This window comes from Clarias gariepinus, chromosome 5 (assembly GCF_024256425.1).
Source record: "Clarias gariepinus isolate MV-2021 ecotype Netherlands chromosome 5, CGAR_prim_01v2, whole genome shotgun sequence".
In the NCBI taxonomy this organism is placed as follows: domain Eukaryota; kingdom Metazoa; phylum Chordata; class Actinopteri; order Siluriformes; family Clariidae; genus Clarias; species Clarias gariepinus.
In genome coordinates, this window is record NC_071104.1 from 5,458,881 (window position 1) to 5,477,774 (window position 18,894).

Below are 18,894 nucleotides of genomic sequence, written 5' to 3' on the forward strand. Positions count from 1 at the left end.
CGTGATTTCGTTGAAAGCACTGTGGAGAGATTAAGTGTATCAGAGGGGAGAGACCAGTTCTCTGTAGTCCAATTCAGCAGAGATCCAGAGGTGCATTTCTATCTCAACACATACGCAGCAAAGGAGAGTGTTCTTAACACGGTTAGAGGCCTGAATCATAAGGGAGGGAGACCCCTCAACACGGGAATGGCTCTGCAGTATGTGAGAGACAATGTTTTCACTCCTTCTTCTGGGAGCAGACGTTCACAGGGTGTTCCTCAGGTATTGATTTTGCTGAGTGGAGGACGGTCATTTGATAACGTTGACGTGCCAGCCTCTTCCCTGAAAGAGCTTGGAGTCTTGATCTTGTCGGTGGGATCAGTAGACTCAGATAGCAATGAATTGCAGAAGATCTCAAATGACCCTAGTTCCACACTGTCAGTGAGAGACTTTACCTACCTCCCCAATGTGCAAGAGCAGCTGCTCTCCATTGTTAACGCTGCGCCCATAGGAGCCACAGGTATCTCTCCCCCAACACGAGGTAAGATAACCATTTTGGGGTCTCGTTCTATGAAAACGTATTCTGAATTTCTCTAGGGATATAGAGCAGTCAAAATAAAATCTATCCAGTCAACCTCACACTTTTTTTTTTGCACAAGTCGTCTATTATGACCTTGTTTACAGTATTCCATGTTCTTCAATTCTAATTATCTATAGTTGAGACTCATCTACCAAGAAGAGATGTTGTATTCCTCCTGGATGGTTCACAAGGCAATAGGAATGGGTTCCCAGCAATGATAGAATTTGTTCAACGTGTGGTGGAGAGGTTGAACATAGGCGAGAACAATGATCGTGTTTCTGTAGTCCAGTTCAGCAGAGATGCTAGGATCCATTTCTACCTTAACACATACACAACAAAGGAGGACATTCTAGGCCAAGTCAGAGGTATAACACCCAATGGAGGAGGGCCCGTGATGATGGGGGCAGCTCTACAGTATGTCAAAGACAACATCTTTACGGCCTCCTCGGGTAGCAGACGCCTGGAAGGGGTACCACAGCTCCTGATCCTGCTGAGTGGAGGAAGGGCATATGACAATGTGGATATCCCCTCCTCAGCACTGAAGGATCTGGGAGTCTTGATATTCGGAATAGGATCAGGGGCCTCTGATATCAGTGAACTGGAGAGAATTTCATTTGATCCTAATTTTGCTCTGACTGTGTCAGATTTCAAAAATCTCCCAAATGTCGAAAAGCTATTATTGACTTCTATGGACGCTGTGGCAGTTCCCATCTCTCCAACGTCCTCACCTTCTCTTGGTATGACTGTCTGCAAGCATACAATTATTTCAGTTATCCTGAATGTCCTTTTTATTGAAATGTCTTATCCTCATAAATAGATTTCAAAATCTTATTGAACATTTGTCTATAGTACTAATTCCTGATCCTTATGCATTTCGCCAGAATGTCATGGGGCTAATTAAATTGTTTTTTTCCTTAGTTGACTCTGAGGTTCCCAGAAAGGATGTTGTGTTCCTGTTGGATGGGTCAGATGGGACTAGGAATGGCTTTGCTTCCATGCTTGCCTTTGTAGAAAGACTAGTGGAAATATTTAACATTGATGACAACATGGACCGTGTGTCAGTGGTCCAGTACAGTACAAATGCTGAGGTGCATTTCGATCTGAATTCTTATTCGACAAGAGATGAAATCCTCAATGCCATCAGCAATGTAAAGCACAAAGGCGGAAGACGTGTTAACACAGGGTCAGCTCTCCAGTTTGTGAGAGAAAACGTCTTCACCGCCTCTGCTGGCAGTAGACTTCAACAGGGCGTACCCAATATTCTCATCCTGATCAGGGGATCAAGGTCAACCGATAATGTTGATCAGCCGGCCACCGCCTTGAAAGAGAGTGGAGTCTTAATTTTTGGTGTTGCCACCAGGAATGTGAGCAGTGAAATTGAGCGAATTGCAAATAGTCCTTTCTATACTCAAACCGTTTCTGAGCTCTCAGACCTAGCCAGTGTCCCGAAACAATTTTACACCTCTTTCAGAAGTGCACTTCTTGATGTAATGCCAGTGAAACCTACAGTTATAGGTAAGGTTTATTGAACAGCCACGTTTAAATTGATTGCACAAACAGTATTGTAATTTATTCACGACATGTTTGTTTTTACATATTTGTATTTAATATACAAAATAGGTTTGCAGACACATTTTCAGGGTTTTACTGTATTTTTGTTTTATATATTTGAGGTTACAATGAAGCTCAGCCCAACAGTTTTAGCCAAAATGCAAATGTGCACTTCCCCTTGCAATAAGGTCTCTGCCTTCTTGCATGGTCACCGAGATATTAGTTTCATTTAAGTCAAAAGTAACTAAAAGTCAGAAGATTTTTTTTCTTTTCAAATGATACTATTGAGGTTAAAATGACATCTTTTTATTTCACGTTCTATAGTTGAACAAAGATTTAAGCCGAAGGATGTCGTATTCCTTCTGGATGGGTCCGACGGCACTCGGAATTCTTTCCCAGCAATTCGTGATTTCGTTGAAAGCACTGTGGAGAGATTAAGTGTATCAGAGGGGAGAGACCAGGTCTCTGTAGTCCAATTCAGCAGAGATCCAGAGGTGCATTTCTATCTCAACACATACGCAGCAAAGGAGAGTGTTCTTAACACGGTTAGAGGCCTGAATCATAAGGGAGGGAGACCCCTCAACACGGGAATGGCTCTGCAGTATGTGAGAGACAATGTTTTCACTCCTTCTTCTGGGAGCAGACGTTCACAGGGTGTTCCTCAGGTATTGATTTTGCTGAGTGGAGGACGGTCATTTGATAACGTTGACGTGCCAGCCTCTTCCCTGAAAGAGCTTGGAGTCTTGATCTTGTCGGTGGGATCAGTAGACTCAGATAGCAATGAATTGCAGAAGATCTCAAATGACCCTAGTTCCACACTGTCAGTGAGAGACTTTACCTACCTCCCCAATGTGCAAGAGCAGCTGCTCTCCATTGTTAACGCTGCGCCCATAGGAGCCACAGGTATCTCTCCCCCAACACGAGGTAAGATAACTATTTTGGGGTCTCGTTCTATGAAAATGTATTCTGAATTTCTCTAGGGATATAGAGCAGTCAAAATAAAATCTATCCAGTCAACCTCACACTTTTTTTTTTGCACAAGTCGTCTATTATGACCTTGTTTACAGTATTCCATGTTCTTCAATTCTAATTATCTATAGTTGAGACTCATCTACCAAGAAGAGATGTTGTATTCCTCCTGGATGGTTCACAAGGCAATAGGAATGGGTTCCCAGCAATGATAGAATTTGTTCAACGTGTGGTGGAGAGGTTGAACATAGGCGAGAACAATGATCGTGTTTCTGTAGTCCAGTTCAGCAGAGATGCTAGGATCCATTTCTACCTTAACACATACACAACAAAGGAGGACATTCTAGGCCAAGTCAGAGGTATAACACCCAATGGAGGAGGGCCCGTGATGATGGGGGCAGCTCTACAGTATGTCAAAGACAACATCTTTACGGCCTCCTCGGGTAGCAGACGCCTGGAAGGGGTACCACAGCTCCTGATCCTGCTGAGTGGAGGAAGGGCATATGACAATGTGGATATCCCCTCCTCAGCACTGAAGGATCTGGGAGTCTTGATATTCGGAATAGGATCAGGGGCCTCTGATATCAGTGAACTGGAGAGAATTTCATTTGATCCTAATTTTGCTCTGACTGTGTCAGATTTCAAAAATCTCCCAAATGTCGAAAAGCTATTATTGACTTCTATGGACGCTGTGGCAGTTCCCATCTCTCCAACGTCCTCACCTTCTCTTGGTATGACTGTCTGCAAGCATACAATTATTTCAGTTATCCTGAATGTCCTTTTTATTGAAATGTCTTATCCTCATAAATAGATTTCAAAATCTTATTGAACATTTGTCTATAGTACTAATTCCTGATCCTTATGCATTTCGCCAGAATGTCATGGGGCTAATTAAATTGTTTTTTTCCTTAGTTGACTCTGAGGTTCCCAGAAAGGATGTTGTGTTCCTGTTGGATGGGTCAGATGGGACTAGGAATGGCTTTGCTTCCATGCTTGCCTTTGTAGAAAGACTAGTGGAAATATTTAACATTGATGACAACATGGACCGTGTGTCAGTGGTCCAGTACAGTACAAATGCTGAGGTGCATTTCGATCTGAATTCTTATTCGACAAGAGATGAAATCCTCAATGCCATCAGCAATGTAAAGCACAAAGGCGGAAGACGTGTTAACACAGGGTCAGCTCTCCAGTTTGTGAGAGAAAACGTCTTCACCGCCTCTGCTGGCAGTAGACTTCAACAGGGCGTACCCAATATTCTCATCCTGATCAGGGGATCAAGGTCAACCGATAATGTTGATCAGCCGGCCACCGCCTTGAAAGAGAGTGGAGTCTTAATTTTTGGTGTTGCCACCAGGAATGTGAGCAGTGAAATTGAGCGAATTGCAAATAGTCCTTTCTATACTCAAACCGTTTCTGAGCTCTCAGACCTAGCCAGTGTCCCGAAACAATTTTACACCTCTTTCAGAAGTGCACTTCTTGATGTAATGCCAGTGAAACCTACAGTTATAGGTAAGGTTTATTGAACAGCCACGTTTAAATTGATTGCACAAACAGTATTGTAATTTATTCACGACATGTTTGTTTTTACATATTTGTATTTAATATACAAAATAGGTTTGCAGACACATTTTCAGGGTTTTAATGTATTTTTGTTTTATATATTTGAGGTTACAATGAAGCTCAGCCCAACAGTTTTAGCCAAAATGCAAATGTGCACTTCCCCTTGCAATAAGGTCTCTGCCTTCTTGCATGGTCACCGAGATATTAGTTTCATTTAAGTCAAAAGTAACTAAAAGTCAGAAGATTTTTTTTCTTTTCAAATGATACTATTGAGGTTAAAATGACATCTTTTTATTTCACGTTCTATAGTTGAACAAAGATTTAAGCCGAAGGATGTCGTATTCCTTCTGGATGGGTCCGACGGCACTCGGAATTCTTTCCCAGCAATTCGTGATTTCGTTGAAAGCACTGTGGAGAGATTAAGTGTATCAGAGGGGAGAGACCAGGTCTCTGTAGTCCAATTCAGCAGAGATCCAGAGGTGCATTTCTATCTCAACACATACGCAGCAAAGGAGAGTGTTCTTAACACGGTTAGAGGCCTGAATCATAAGGGAGGGAGACCCCTCAACACGGGAATGGCTCTGCAGTATGTGAGAGACAATGTTTTCACTCCTTCTTCTGGGAGCAGACGTTCACAGGGTGTTCCTCAGGTATTGATTTTGCTGAGTGGAGGACGGTCATTTGATAACGTTGACGTGCCAGCCTCTTCCCTGAAAGAGCTTGGAGTCTTGATCTTGTCGGTGGGATCAGTAGACTCAGATAGCAATGAATTGCAGAAGATCTCAAATGACCCTAGTTCCACACTGTCAGTGAGAGACTTTACCTACCTCCCCAATGTGCAAGAGCAGCTGCTCTCCATTGTTAACGCTGCGCCCATAGGAGCCACAGGTATCTCTCCCCCAACACGAGGTAAGATAACCATTTTGGGGTCTCGTTCTATGAAAACGTATTCTGAATTTCTCTAGGGATATAGAGCAGTCAAAATAAAATCTATCCAGTCAACCTCACACTTTTTTTTTTGCACAAGTCGTCTATTATGACCTTGTTTACAGTATTCCATGTTCTTCAATTCTAATTATCTATAGTTGAGACTCATCTACCAAGAAGAGATGTTGTATTCCTCCTGGATGGTTCACAAGGCAATAGGAATGGGTTCCCAGCAATGATAGAATTTGTTCAACGTGTGGTGGAGAGGTTGAACATAGGCGAGAACAATGATCGTGTTTCTGTAGTCCAGTTCAGCAGAGATGCTAGGATCCATTTCTACCTTAACACATACACAACAAAGGAGGACATTCTAGGCCAAGTCAGAGGTATAACACCCAATGGAGGAGGGCCCGTGATGATGGGGGCAGCTCTACAGTATGTCAAAGACAACATCTTTACGGCCTCCTCGGGTAGCAGACGCCTGGAAGGGGTACCACAGCTCCTGATCCTGCTGAGTGGAGGAAGGGCATATGACAATGTGGATATCCCCTCCTCAGCACTGAAGGATCTGGGAGTCTTGATATTCGGAATAGGATCAGGGGCCTCTGATATCAGTGAACTGGAGAGAATTTCATTTGATCCTAATTTTGCTCTGACTGTGTCAGATTTCAAAAATCTCCCAAATGTCGAAAAGCTATTATTGACTTCTATGGACGCTGTGGCAGTTCCCATCTCTCCAACGTCCTCACCTTCTCTTGGTATGACTGTCTGCAAGCATACAATTATTTCAGTTATCCTGAATGTGCTTTTCATTGAAATGTCTTATCCTCATAAATAGATTTCAAAATCTTATTGAACATTTGTCTATAGTACTAATTCCTGATCCTTATGCATTTCGCCAGAATGTCATGGGGCTAATTAAATTGTTTTTTTCCTTAGTTGACTCTGAGGTTCCCAGAAAGGATGTTGTGTTCCTGTTGGATGGGTCAGATGGGACTAGGAATGGCTTTGCTTCCATGCTTGCCTTTGTAGAAAGACTAGTGGAAATATTTAACATTGATGACAACATGGACCGTGTGTCAGTGGTCCAGTACAGTACAAATGCTGAGGTGCATTTCGATCTGAATTCTTATTCGACAAGAGATGAAATCCTCAATGCCATCAGCAATGTAAAGCACAAAGGCGGAAGACGTGTTAACACAGGGTCAGCTCTCCAGTTTGTGAGAGAAAACGTCTTCACCGCCTCTGCTGGCAGTAGACTTCAACAGGGCGTACCCAATATTCTCATCCTGATCAGGGGATCAAGGTCAACCGATAATGTTGATCAGCCGGCCACCGCCTTGAAAGAGAGTGGAGTCTTAATTTTTGGTGTTGCCACCAGGAATGTGAGCAGTGAAATTGAGCGAATTGCAAATAGTCCCTTCTATACTCAAACCGTTTCTGAGCTCTCAGACCTAGCCAGTGTCCCGAAACAATTTTACACCTCTTTCAGAAGTGCACTTCTTGATGTAATGCCAGTGAAACCTACAGTTATAGGTAAGGTTTATTGAACAGCCATGTTTAAATTGATTGCACAAACAGTATTGTAATTTATTCACGACACGTTTGTTTTTACATATTTGTATTTAATATACAAAATAGGTTTGCAGACACATTTTCAGGGTTTTACTGTATTTTTGTTTTATATATTTGAGGTTACAATGAAGCTCAGCCCAACAGTTTTAGCCAAAATGCAAATGTGCACTTCCCCTTGCAATAAGGTCTCTGCCTTCTTGCATGGTCACCGAGATATTAGTTTCATTTAAGTCAAAAGTAAATAAAAGTCAGAAGATTTTTTTTCTTTTCAAATGATACTATTGAGGTTAAAATGACATCTTTTTATTTCACGTTCTATAGTTGAACAAAGATTTAAGCCGAAGGATGTCGTATTCCTTCTGGATGGGTCCGACGGCACTCGGAATTCTTTCCCAGCAATTCGTGATTTCGTTGAAAGCACTGTGGAGAGATTAAGTGTATCAGAGGGGAGAGACCAGGTCTCTGTAGTCCAATTCAGCAGAGATCCAGAGGTGCATTTCTATCTCAACACATACGCAGCAAAGGAGAGTGTTCTTAACACGGTTAGAGGCCTGAATCATAAGGGAGGGAGACCCCTCAACACGGGAATGGCTCTGCAGTATGTGAGAGACAATGTTTTCACTCCTTCTTCTGGGAGCAGACGTTCACAGGGTGTTCCTCAGGTATTGATTTTGCTGAGTGGAGGACGGTCATTTGATAACGTTGACGTGCCAGCCTCTTCCCTGAAAGAGCTTGGAGTCTTGATCTTGTCGGTGGGATCAGTAGACTCAGATAGCAATGAATTGCAGAAAATCTCAAATGACCCTAGATCCACACTGTCAGTGAGAGACTTTACCTACCTCCCCAATGTGCAAGAGCAGCTGCTCTCCATTGTTAACGCTGCGCCCATAGGAGCCACAGGTATCTCTCCCCCAACACGAGGTAAGATAACCATTTTGGGGTCTCGTTCTATGAAAACGTATTCTGAATTTCTCTAGGGATATAGAGCAGTCAAAATAAAATCTATCCAGTCAACCTCACACTTTTTTTTTGCACAAGTCGTCTATTATGACCTTGTTTACAGTATTCCATGTTCTTCAATTCTAATTATCTATAGTTGAGACTCATCTACCAAGAAGAGATGTTGTATTCCTCCTGGATGGTTCACAAGGCAATAGGAATGGGTTCCCAGCAATGATAGAATTTGTTCAACGTGTGGTGGAGAGGTTGAACATAGGCGAGAACAATGATCGTGTTTCTGTAGTCCAGTTCAGCAGAGATGCTAGGATCCATTTCTACCTTAACACATACACAACAAAGGAGGACATTCTAGGCCAAGTCAGAGGTATAACACCCAATGGAGGAGGGCCCGTGATGATGGGGGCAGCTCTACAGTATGTCAAAGACAACATCTTTACGGCCTCCTCGGGTAGCAGACGCCTGGAAGGGGTACCACAGCTCCTGATCCTGCTGAGTGGAGGAAGGGCATATGACAATGTGGATATCCCCTCCTCAGCACTGAAGGATCTGGGAGTCTTGATATTCGGAATAGGATCAGGGGCCTCTGATATCAGTGAACTGGAGAGAATTTCATTTGATCCTAATTTTGCTCTGACTGTGTCAGATTTCAAAAATCTCCCAAATGTCGAAAAGCTATTATTGACTTCTATGGACGCTGTGGCAGTTCCCATCTCTCCAACGTCCTCACCTTCTCTTGGTATGACTGTCTGCAAGCATACAATTATTTCAGTTATCCTGAATGTGCTTTTCATTGAAATGTCTTATCCTCATAAATAGATTTCAAAATCTTATTGAACATTTGTCTATAGTACTAATTCCTGATCCTTATGCATTTCGCCAGAATGTCATGGGGCTAATTAAATTGTTTTTTTCCTTAGTTGACTCTGAGGTTCCCAGAAAGGATGTTGTGTTCCTGTTGGATGGGTCAGATGGGACTAGGAATGGCTTTGCTTCCATGCTTGCCTTTGTAAAAAAACTAGTGGAAATATTTAACATTGATGACAACATGGACCGTGTGTCAGTGGTCCAGTACAGTACAAATGCTGAGGTGCATTTCAATCTGAATTCTTATTCGACAAGAGATGAAATCCTCAATGCCATCAGCAATGTAAAGCACAAAGGCGGAAGACGTGTTAACACAGGGTCAGCTCTCCAGTTTGTGAGAGAAAACGTCTTCACCGCCTCTGCTGGCAGTAGACTTCAACAGGGCGTACCCAATATTCTCATCCTGATCAGGGGATCAAGGTCAACCGATAATGTTGATCAGCCGGCCACCGCCTTGAAAGAGAGTGGAGTCTTAATTTTTGGTGTTGCCACCAGGAATGTGAGCAGTGAAATTGAGCGAATTGCAAATAGTCCCTTCTATACTCAAACCGTTTCTGAGCTCTCAGACCTAGCCAGTGTCCCGAAACAATTTTACACCTCTTTCAGAAGTGCACTTCTTGATGTAATGCCAGTGAAACCTACAGTTATAGGTAAGGTTTATTGAACAGCCATGTTTAAATTGATTGCACAAACAGTATTGTAATTTATTCACGACACGTTTGTTTTTACATATTTGTATTTAATATACAAAATAGGTTTGCAGACACATTTTCAGGGTTTTACTGTATTTTTGTTTTATATATTTGAGGTTACAATGAAGCTCAGCCCAACAGTTTTAGCCAAAATGCAAATGTGCACTTCCCCTTGCAATAAGGTCTCTGCCTTCTTGCATGGTCACCGAGATATTAGTTTCATTTAAGTCAAAAGTAAATAAAAGTCAGAAGATTTTTTTTCTTTTCAAATGATACTATTGAGGTTAAAATGACATCTTTTTATTTCACGTTCTATAGTTGAACAAAGATTTAAGCCGAAGGATGTCGTATTCCTTCTGGATGGGTCCGACGGCACTCGGAATTCTTTCCCAGCAATTCGTGATTTCGTTGAAAGCACTGTGGAGAGATTAAGTGTATCAGAGGGGAGAGACCAGGTCTCTGTAGTCCAATTCAGCAGAGATCCAGAGGTGCATTTCTATCTCAACACATACGCAGCAAAGGAGAGTGTTCTTAACACGGTTAGAGGCCTGAATCATAAGGGAGGGAGACCCCTCAACACGGGAATGGCTCTGCAGTATGTGAGAGACAGTGTTTTCACTCCTTCTTCTGGGAGCAGACGTTCACAGGGTGTTCCTCAGGTATTGATTTTGCTGAGTGGAGGAAGGTCATTTGATAACGTTGACGTGCCAGCCTCTTCCCTGAAGGAGCTTGGAGTCTTGATCTTGTCGGTGGGATCAGTAGACTCAGATAGCAATGAATTGCAGAAGATCTCAAATGACCCTAGTTCCACACTGTCAGTGAGAGACTTTACCTACCTCCCCAATGTGCAAGAGCAGCTGCTCTCCATTGTTAACGCTGCGCCCATAGGAGCCACAGGTATCTTTCCCCCAACACGAGGTAAGATAACCATTTTGGGGTCTCGTTCTATGAAAACGTATTCTGAATTTCTCTAGGGATATAGAGCAGTCAAAATAAAATCTATCCAGTCAACCTCACACTTTTTTTTTTGCACAAGTCGTCTATTATGACCTTGTTTACAGTATTCCATGTTCTTCAATTCTAATTATCTATAGTTGAGACTCATCTACCAAGAAGAGATGTTGTATTCCTCCTGGATGGTTCACAAGGCAATAGGAATGGGTTCCCAGCAATGATAGAATTTGTTCAACGTGTGGTGGAGAGGTTGAACATAGGCGAGAACAATGATCGTGTTTCTGTAGTCCAGTTCAGCAGAGATGCTAGGATCCATTTCTACCTTAACACATACACAACAAAGGAGGACATTCTAGGCCAAGTCAGAGGTATAACACCCAATGGAGGAGGGCCCGTGATGATGGGGGCAGCTCTACAGTATGTCAAAGACAACATCTTTACGGCCTCCTCGGGTAGCAGACGCCTGGAAGGGGTACCACAGCTCCTGATCCTGCTGAGTGGAGGAAGGGCATATGACAATGTGGATATCCCCTCCTCAGCACTGAAGGATCTGGGAGTCTTGATATTCGGAATAGGATCAGGGGCCTCTGATATCAGTGAACTGGAGAGAATTTCATTTGATCCTAATTTTGCTCTGACTGTGTCAGATTTCAAAAATCTCCCAAATGTCGAAAAGCTATTATTGACTTCTATGGACGCTGTGGCAGTTCCCATCTCTCCAACGTCCTCACCTTCTCTTGGTATGACTGTCTGCAAGCATACAATTATTTCAGTTATCCTGAATGTGCTTTTCATTGAAATGTCTTATCCTCATAAATAGATTTCAAAATCTTATTGAACATTTGTCTATAGTACTAATTCCTGATCCTTATGCATTTCGCCAGAATGTCATGGGGCTAATTAAATTGTTTTTTTCCTTAGTTGACTCTGAGGTTCCCAGAAAGGATGTTGTGTTCCTGTTGGATGGGTCAGATGGGACTAGGAATGGCTTTGCTTCCATGCTTGCCTTTGTAAAAAGACTAGTGGAAATATTTAACATTGATGACAACATGGACCGTGTGTCAGTGGTCCAGTACAGTACAAATGCTGAGGTGCATTTCGATCTAAATTCTTATTCAACAAGAGATGAAATCCTCAATGCCATCAGCAATGTAAAGCACAAAGGCGGAAGACGTGTTAACACAGGGTCAGCTCTCCAGTTTGTGAGAGAAAACGTCTTCACCGCCTCTGCTGGCAGTAGACTTCAACAGGGTGTACCCAATATTCTCATCCTGATCAGGGGATCGAGGTCAACCGATAATGTTGATCAGCCGGCCACCGCCTTGAAAGAGAGTGGAGTCTTAATTTTTGGTGTTGCCACCAGGAATGTGAGCAGTGAAATTGAGCGAATTGCAAATAGTCCTTTCTATACTCAAACCGTTTCTGAGCTCTCAGACCTAGCCAGTGTCCCGAAACAATTTTACACCTCTTTCAGAAGTGCACTTCTTGATGTAATGCCAGTGAAACCTACAGTTATAGGTAAGGTTTATTGAACAGCCATGTTTAAATTGATTGCACAAACAGTATTGTAATTTATTCACGACACGTTTGTTTTTACATATTTGTATTTAATATACAAAATAGGTTTGCAGACACATTTTCAGGGTTTTAATGTATTTTTGTTTTATATATTTGAGGTTACAATGAAGCTCAGCCCAACAGTTTTAGCCAAAATGCAAATGTGCACTTCCCCTTGCAATAAGGTCTCTGCCTTCTTGCATGGTCACCGAGATATTAGTTTCATTTAAGTCAAAAGTAACTAAAAGTCAGAAGATTTTTTTTCTTTTCAAATGATACTATTGAGGTTAAAATGACATCTTTTTATTTCACGTTCTATAGTTGAACAAAGATTTAAGCCGAAGGATGTCGTATTCCTTCTGGATGGGTCCGACGGCACTCGGAATTCTTTCCCAGCAATTCGTGATTTCGTTGAAAGCACTGTGGAGAGATTAAGTGTATCAGAGGGGAGAGACCAGGTCTCTGTAGTCCAATTCAGCAGAGATCCAGAGGTGCATTTCTATCTCAACACATACGCAGCAAAGGAGAGTGTTCTTAACACGGTTAGAGGCCTGAATCATAAGGGAGGGAGACCCCTCAACACGGGAATGGCTCTGCAGTATGTGAGAGACAATGTTTTCACTCCTTCTTCTGGGAGCAGACGTTCACAGGGTGTTCCTCAGGTATTGATTTTGCTGAGTGGAGGAAGGTCATTTGATAACGTTGACGTGCCAGCCTCTTCCCTGAAAGAGCTTGGAGTCTTGATCTTGTCGGTGGGATCAGTAGACTCAGATAGCAATGAATTGCAGAAGATCTCAAATGACCCTAGTTCCACACTGTCAGTGAGAGACTTTACCTACCTCCCCAATGTGCAAGAGCAGCTGCTCTCCATTGTTAACGCTGCGCCCATAGGAGCCACAGGTATCTCTCCCCCAACACGAGGTAAGATAACCATTTTGGGGTCTCGTTCTATGAAAACGTATTCTGAATTTCTCTAGGGATATAGAGCAGTCAAAATAAAATCTATCCAGTCAACCTCACACTTTTTTTTTTGCACAAGTCGTCTATTATGACCTTGTTTACAGTATTCCATGTTCTTCAATTCTAATTATCTATAGTTGAGACTCATCTACCAAGAAGAGATGTTGTATTCCTCCTGGATGGTTCACAAGGCAATAGGAATGGGTTCCCAGCAATGATAGAATTTGTTCAACGTGTGGTGGAGAGGTTGAACATAGGCGAGAACAATGATCGTGTTTCTGTAGTCCAGTTCAGCAGAGATGCTAGGATCCATTTCTACCTTAACACATACACAACAAAGGAGGACATTCTAGGCCAAGTCAGAGGTATAACACCCAATGGAGGAGGGCCCGTGATGATGGGGGCAGCTCTACAGTATGTCAAAGACAACATCTTTACGGCCTCCTCGGGTAGCAGACGCCTGGAAGGGGTACCACAGCTCCTGATCCTGCTGAGTGGAGGAAGGGCATATGACAATGTGGATATCCCCTCCTCAGCACTGAAGGATCTGGGAGTCTTGATATTCGGAATAGGATCAGGGGCCTCTGATATCAGTGAACTGGAGAGAATTTCATTTGATCCTAATTTTGCTCTGACTGTGTCAGATTTCAAAAATCTCCCAAATGTCGAAAAGCTATTATTGACTTCTATGGACGCTGTGGCAGTTCCCATCTCTCCAACGTCCTCACCTTCTCTTGGTATGACTGTCTGCAAGCATACAATTATTTCAGTTATCCTGAATGTGCTTTTCATTGAAATGTCTTATCCTCATAAATAGATTTCAAAATCTTATTGAACATTTGTCTATAGTACTAATTCCTGATCCTTATGCATTTCGCCAGAATGTCATGGGGCTAATTAAATTGTTTTTTTCCTTAGTTGACTCTGAGGTTCCCAGAAAGGATGTTGTGTTCCTGTTGGATGGGTCAGATGGGACTAGGAATGGCTTTGCTTCCATGCTTGCCTTTGTAAAAAGACTAGTGGAAATATTTAACATTGATGACAACATGGACCGTGTGTCAGTGGTCCAGTACAGTACAAATGCTGAGGTGCATTTCGATCTGAATTCTTATTCGACAAGAGATGAAATCCTCAATGCCATCAGCAATGTAAAGCACAAAGGCGGAAGACGTGTTAACACAGGGTCAGCTCTCCAGTTTGTGAGAGAAAACGTCTTCACCGCCTCTGCTGGCAGTAGACTTCAACAGGGTGTACCCAATATTCTCATCCTGATCAGGGGATCAAGGTCAACCGATAATGTTGATCAGCCGGCCACCGCCTTGAAAGAGAGTGGAGTCTTAATTTTTGGTGTTGCCACCAGGAATGTGAGCAGTGAAATTGAGCGAATTGCAAATAGTCCCTTCTATACTCAAACCGTTTCTGAGCTCTCAGACCTAGCCAGTGTCCCGAAACAATTTTACACCTCTTTCAGAAGTGCACTTCTTGATGTAATGCCAGTGAAACCTACAGTTATAGGTAAGGTTTATTGAACAGCCACGTTTAAATTGATTGCACAAACAGTATTGTAATTTATTCACGACATGTTTGTTTTTACATATTTGTATTTAATATACAAAATAGGTTTGCAGACACATTTTCAGGGTTTTACTGTATTTTTGTTTTATATATTTGAGGTTACAATGAAGCTCAGCCCAACAGTTTTAGCCAAAATGCAAATGTGCACTTCCCCTTGCAATAAGGTCTCTGCCTTCTTGCATGGTCACCGAGATATTAGTTTCATTTAAGTCAAAAGTAAATAAAAGTCAGAAGATTTTTTTTCTTTTCAAATGATACTACTGAGGTTAAAATGACATCTTTTTATTTCACGTTCTATAGTTGAACAAAGATTTAAGCCGAAGGATGTCGTATTCCTTCTGGATGGGTCCGACGGCACTCGGAATTCTTTCCCAGCAATTCGTGATTTCGTTGAAAGCACTGTGGAGGGATTAAGTGTATCAGAGGGGAGAGACCAGGTCTCTGTAGTCCAATTCAGCAGAGATCCAGAGGTGCATTTCTATCTCAACACATACGCAGCAAAGGAGAGTGTTCTTAACACGGTTAGAGGCCTGAATCATAAGGGAGGGAGACCCCTCAACACGGGAATGGCTCTGCAGTATGTGAGAGACAGTGTTTTCACTCCTTCTTCTGGGAGCAGACGTTCACAGGGTGTTCCTCAGGTATTGATTTTGCTGAGTGGAGGAAGGTCATTTGATAACGTTGACGTGCCAGCCTCTTCCCTGAAAGAGCTTGGAGTCTTGATCTTGTCGGTGGGATCAGTAGACTCAGATAGCAATGAATTGCAGAAGATCTCAAATGACCCTAGTTCCACACTGTCAGTGAGAGACTTTACCTACCTCCCCAATGTGCAAGAGCAGCTGCTCTCCATTGTTAACGCTGCGCCCATAGGAGCCACAGGTATCTCTCCCCCAACACGAGGTAAGATAACCATTTTGGGGTCTCGTTCTATGAAAACGTATTCTGAATTTCTCTAGGGATATAGAGCAGTCAAAATAAAATCTATCCAGTCAACCTCACACTTTTTTTTTTGCACAAGTCGTCTATTATGACCTTGTTTACAGTATTCCATGTTCTTCAATTCTAATTATCTATAGTTGAGACTCATCTACCAAGAAGAGATGTTGTATTCCTCCTGGATGGTTCACAAGGCAATAGGAATGGGTTCCCAGCAATGATAGAATTTGTTCAACGTGTGGTGGAGAGGTTGAACATAGGCGAGAACAATGATCGTGTTTCTGTAGTCCAGTTCAGCAGAGATGCTAGGATCCATTTCTACCTTAACACATACACAACAAAGGAGGACATTCTAGGCCAAGTCAGAGGTATAACACCCAATGGAGGAGGGCCCGTGATGATGGGGGCAGCTCTACAGTATGTCAAAGACAACATCTTTACGGCCTCCTCGGGTAGCAGACGCCTGGAAGGGGTACCACAGCTCCTGATCCTGCTGAGTGGAGGAAGGGCATATGACAATGTGGATATCCCCTCCTCAGCACTGAAGGATCTGGGAGTCTTGATATTCGGAATAGGATCAGGGGCCTCTGATATCAGTGAACTGGAGAGAATTTCATTTGATCCTAATTTTGCTCTGACTGTGTCAGATTTCAAAAATCTCCCAAATGTCGAAAAGCTATTATTGACTTCTATGGACGCTGTGGCAGTTCCCATCTCTCCAACGTCCTCACCTTCTCTTGGTATGACTGTCTGCAAGCATACAATTATTTCAGTTATCCTGAATGTGCTTTTCATTGAAATGTCTTATCCTCATAAATAGATTTCAAAATCTTATTGAACATTTGTCTATAGTACTAATTCCTGATCCTTATGCATTTCGCCAGAATGTCATGGGGCTAACTAAATTGTTTTTTTCCTTAGTTGACTCTGAGGTTCCCAGAAAGGATGTTGTGTTCCTGTTGGATGGGTCAGATGGGACTAGGAATGGCTTTGCTTCCATGCTTGCCTTTGTAAAAAGACTAGTGGAAATATTTAACATTGATGACAACATGGACCGTGTGTCAGTGGTCCAGTACAGTACAAATGCTGAGGTGCATTTCGATCTGAATTCTTATTCGACAAGAGATGAAATCCTCAATGCCATCAGCAATGTAAAGCACAAAGGCGGAAGACGTGTTAACACAGGGTCAGCTCTCCAGTTTGTGAGAGAAAACGTCTTCACCGCCTCTGCTGGCAGTAGACTTCAACAGGGTGTACCCAATATTCTCATCCTGATCAGGGGATCAAGGTCAACCGATAATGTTGATCAGCCGGCCACCGCCTTGAAAGAGAGTGGAGTCTTAATTTTTGGTGTTGCCACCAGGAATGTGAGCAGTGAAATTGAGCGAATTGCAAATAGTCCCTTCTATACTCAAACCGTTTCTGAGCTCTCAGACCTAGCCAGTGTCCCGAAACAATTTTACACCTCTTTCAGAAGTGCACTTCTTGATGTAATGCCAGTGAAACCTACAGTTATAGGTAAGGTTTATTGAACAGCCACGTTTAAATTGATTGCACAAACAGTATTGTAATTTATTCACGACATGTTTGTTTTTACATATTTGTATTTAATATACAAAATAGGTTTGCAGACACATTTTCAGGGTTTTACTGTATTTTTGTTTTATATATTTGAGGTTACAATGAAGCTCAGCCCAACAGTTTTAGCCAAAATGCAAATGTGCACTTCCCCTTGCAATAAGGTCTCTGCCTTCTTGCATGGTCACCGAGATATTAGTTTCATTTAAGTCAAAAGTAAATAAAAGTCAGAAGATTTTTTTTCTTTTCAAATGATACTACTGAGGTTAAAATGACATCTTTTTATTTCACGTTCTATAGTTGAACAAAGATTTAAGCCGAAGGATGTCGTATTCCTTCTGGATGGGTCCGACGGCACTCGGAATTCTTTCCCAGCAATTCGTGATTTCGTTGAAAGCACTGTGGAGAGATTAAGTGTATCAGAGGGGAGAGACCAGGTCTCTGTAGTCCAATTCAGCAGAGATCCAGAGGTGCATTTCTATCTCAACACATACGCAGCAAAGGAGAGTGTTCTTAACACGGTTAGAGGCCTGAATCATAAGGGAGGGAGACCCCTCAACACGGGAATGGCTCTGCAGTATGTGAGAGACAGTGTTTTCACTCCTTCTTCTGGGAGCAGACGTTCACAGGGTGTTCCTCAGGTATTGATTTTGCTGAGTGGAGGAAGGTCATTTGATAACGTTGACGTGCCAGCCTCTTCCCTGAAAGAGCTTGGAGTCTTGATCTTGTCGGTGGGATCAGTAGACTCAGATAGCAATGAATTGCAGAAGATCTCAAATGACCCTAGTTCCACACTGTCAGTGAGAGACTTTACCTACCTCCCCAATGTGCAAGAGCAGCTGCTCTCCATTGTTAACGCTGCGCCCATAGGAGCCACAGGTATCTCTCCCCCAACACGAGGTAAGATAACCATTTTGGGGTCTCGTTCTATGAAAACGTATTCTGAATTTCTCTAGGGATATAGAGCAGTCAAAATAAAATCTATCCAGTCAACCTCACACTTTTTTTTTTGCACAAGTCGTCTATTATGACCTTGTTTACAGTATTCCATGTTCTTCAATTCTAATTATCTATAGTTGAGACTCATCTACCAAGAAGAGATGTTGTATTCCTCCTGGATGGTTCACAAGGCAATAGGAATGGGTTCCCAGCAATGATAGAATTTGTTCAACGTGTGGTGGAGAGGTTGAACATAGGCGAGAACAATGATCGTGTTTCTGTAGTCCAGTTCAGCAGAGATGCTAGGATCCATTTCTACCTTAACACATACACAACAAAGGAGGACATTCTAGGCCAAGTCAGAGGTATAACACCCAATGGAGGAGGGCCCGTGATGATGGGGGCAGCTCTACAGTATGTCAAAGACAACATCTTTACGGCCTCCTCGGGTAGCAGACGCCTGGAAGGGGTACCACAGCTCCTGATCCTGCTGAGTGGAGGAAGGGCATATGACAATGTGGATATCCCCTCCTCAGCACTGAAGGATCTGGGAGTCTTGATATTCGGAATAGGATCAGGGGCCTCTGATATCAGTGAACTGGAGAGAATTTCATTTGATCCTAATTTTGCTCTGACTGTGTCAGATTTCAAAAATCTCCCAAATGTCGAAAAGCTATTATTGACTTCTATGGACGCTGTGGCAGTTCCCATCTCTCCAACGTCCTCACCTTCTCTTGG

General features: G+C 42.6%; 2 protein-coding genes across 2 annotated transcripts in view; both read left to right on the forward strand.

The window, feature by feature from the left end:
• Nucleotides 1-301: 301 nt before the first annotated feature.
• On the forward strand, nt 302-4,952 carry LOC128523994 (collagen alpha-3(VI) chain). The gene is made up of 6 exons (XM_053496256.1): nt 302-520; nt 697-1,296; nt 1,478-2,074; nt 2,435-3,034; nt 3,358-3,712; nt 4,949-4,952. The coding sequence occupies exons 2-6, from the start codon at nt 774-776 to the stop codon at nt 4,950-4,952; spliced, it is 2,079 nt and encodes a 692-aa protein (XP_053352231.1). The 5' UTR covers nt 302-520; nt 697-773.
• A 377-nt stretch (nt 4,953-5,329) lies between these two features.
• col6a3 (collagen, type VI, alpha 3) overlaps nt 5,330-18,894 on the forward strand; it is a 44,604-nt gene continuing 31,039 nt past the window's right edge. The window contains exons 1-17 of the mRNA XM_053496258.1: nt 5,330-5,548; nt 5,725-6,324; nt 6,506-7,102; nt 7,463-8,062; nt 8,238-8,837; nt 9,019-9,615; nt 9,976-10,575; nt 10,752-11,351; nt 11,533-12,129; nt 12,490-13,089; nt 13,266-13,865; nt 14,047-14,643; nt 15,004-15,603; nt 15,780-16,379; nt 16,561-17,157; nt 17,518-18,117; nt 18,294-18,893. Coding sequence (XP_053352233.1) covers nt 5,802-6,324; nt 6,506-7,102; nt 7,463-8,062; nt 8,238-8,837; nt 9,019-9,615; nt 9,976-10,575; nt 10,752-11,351; nt 11,533-12,129; nt 12,490-13,089; nt 13,266-13,865; nt 14,047-14,643; nt 15,004-15,603; nt 15,780-16,379; nt 16,561-17,157; nt 17,518-18,117; nt 18,294-18,893 — 9,508 coding nt within the window. The 5' untranslated portion in view covers nt 5,330-5,548; nt 5,725-5,801. The remainder of the gene's footprint in view (nt 5,549-5,724; nt 6,325-6,505; nt 7,103-7,462; nt 8,063-8,237; nt 8,838-9,018; nt 9,616-9,975; nt 10,576-10,751; nt 11,352-11,532; nt 12,130-12,489; nt 13,090-13,265; nt 13,866-14,046; nt 14,644-15,003; nt 15,604-15,779; nt 16,380-16,560; nt 17,158-17,517; nt 18,118-18,293; nt 18,894) is intronic.

Excerpts from the sequence above, each read along its gene's own strand:
- LOC128523994 (XM_053496256.1), top strand. The coding sequence starts at position 774 with ATGATAGAATTTGTTCAACGTGTGGTGGAGAGGTTGAACATAGGCGAG. Across the intron at positions 1,297-1,477 it reads AACGTCCTCACCTTCTCTTG|TTGACTCTGAGGTTCCCAGA; the intron begins GTATGACTGTCT and ends TTTTTTCCTTAG. Across the intron at positions 3,035-3,357 it reads TATCTCTCCCCCAACACGAG|TCCAGTTCAGCAGAGATGCT; the intron begins GTAAGATAACTA and ends GTGTTTCTGTAG.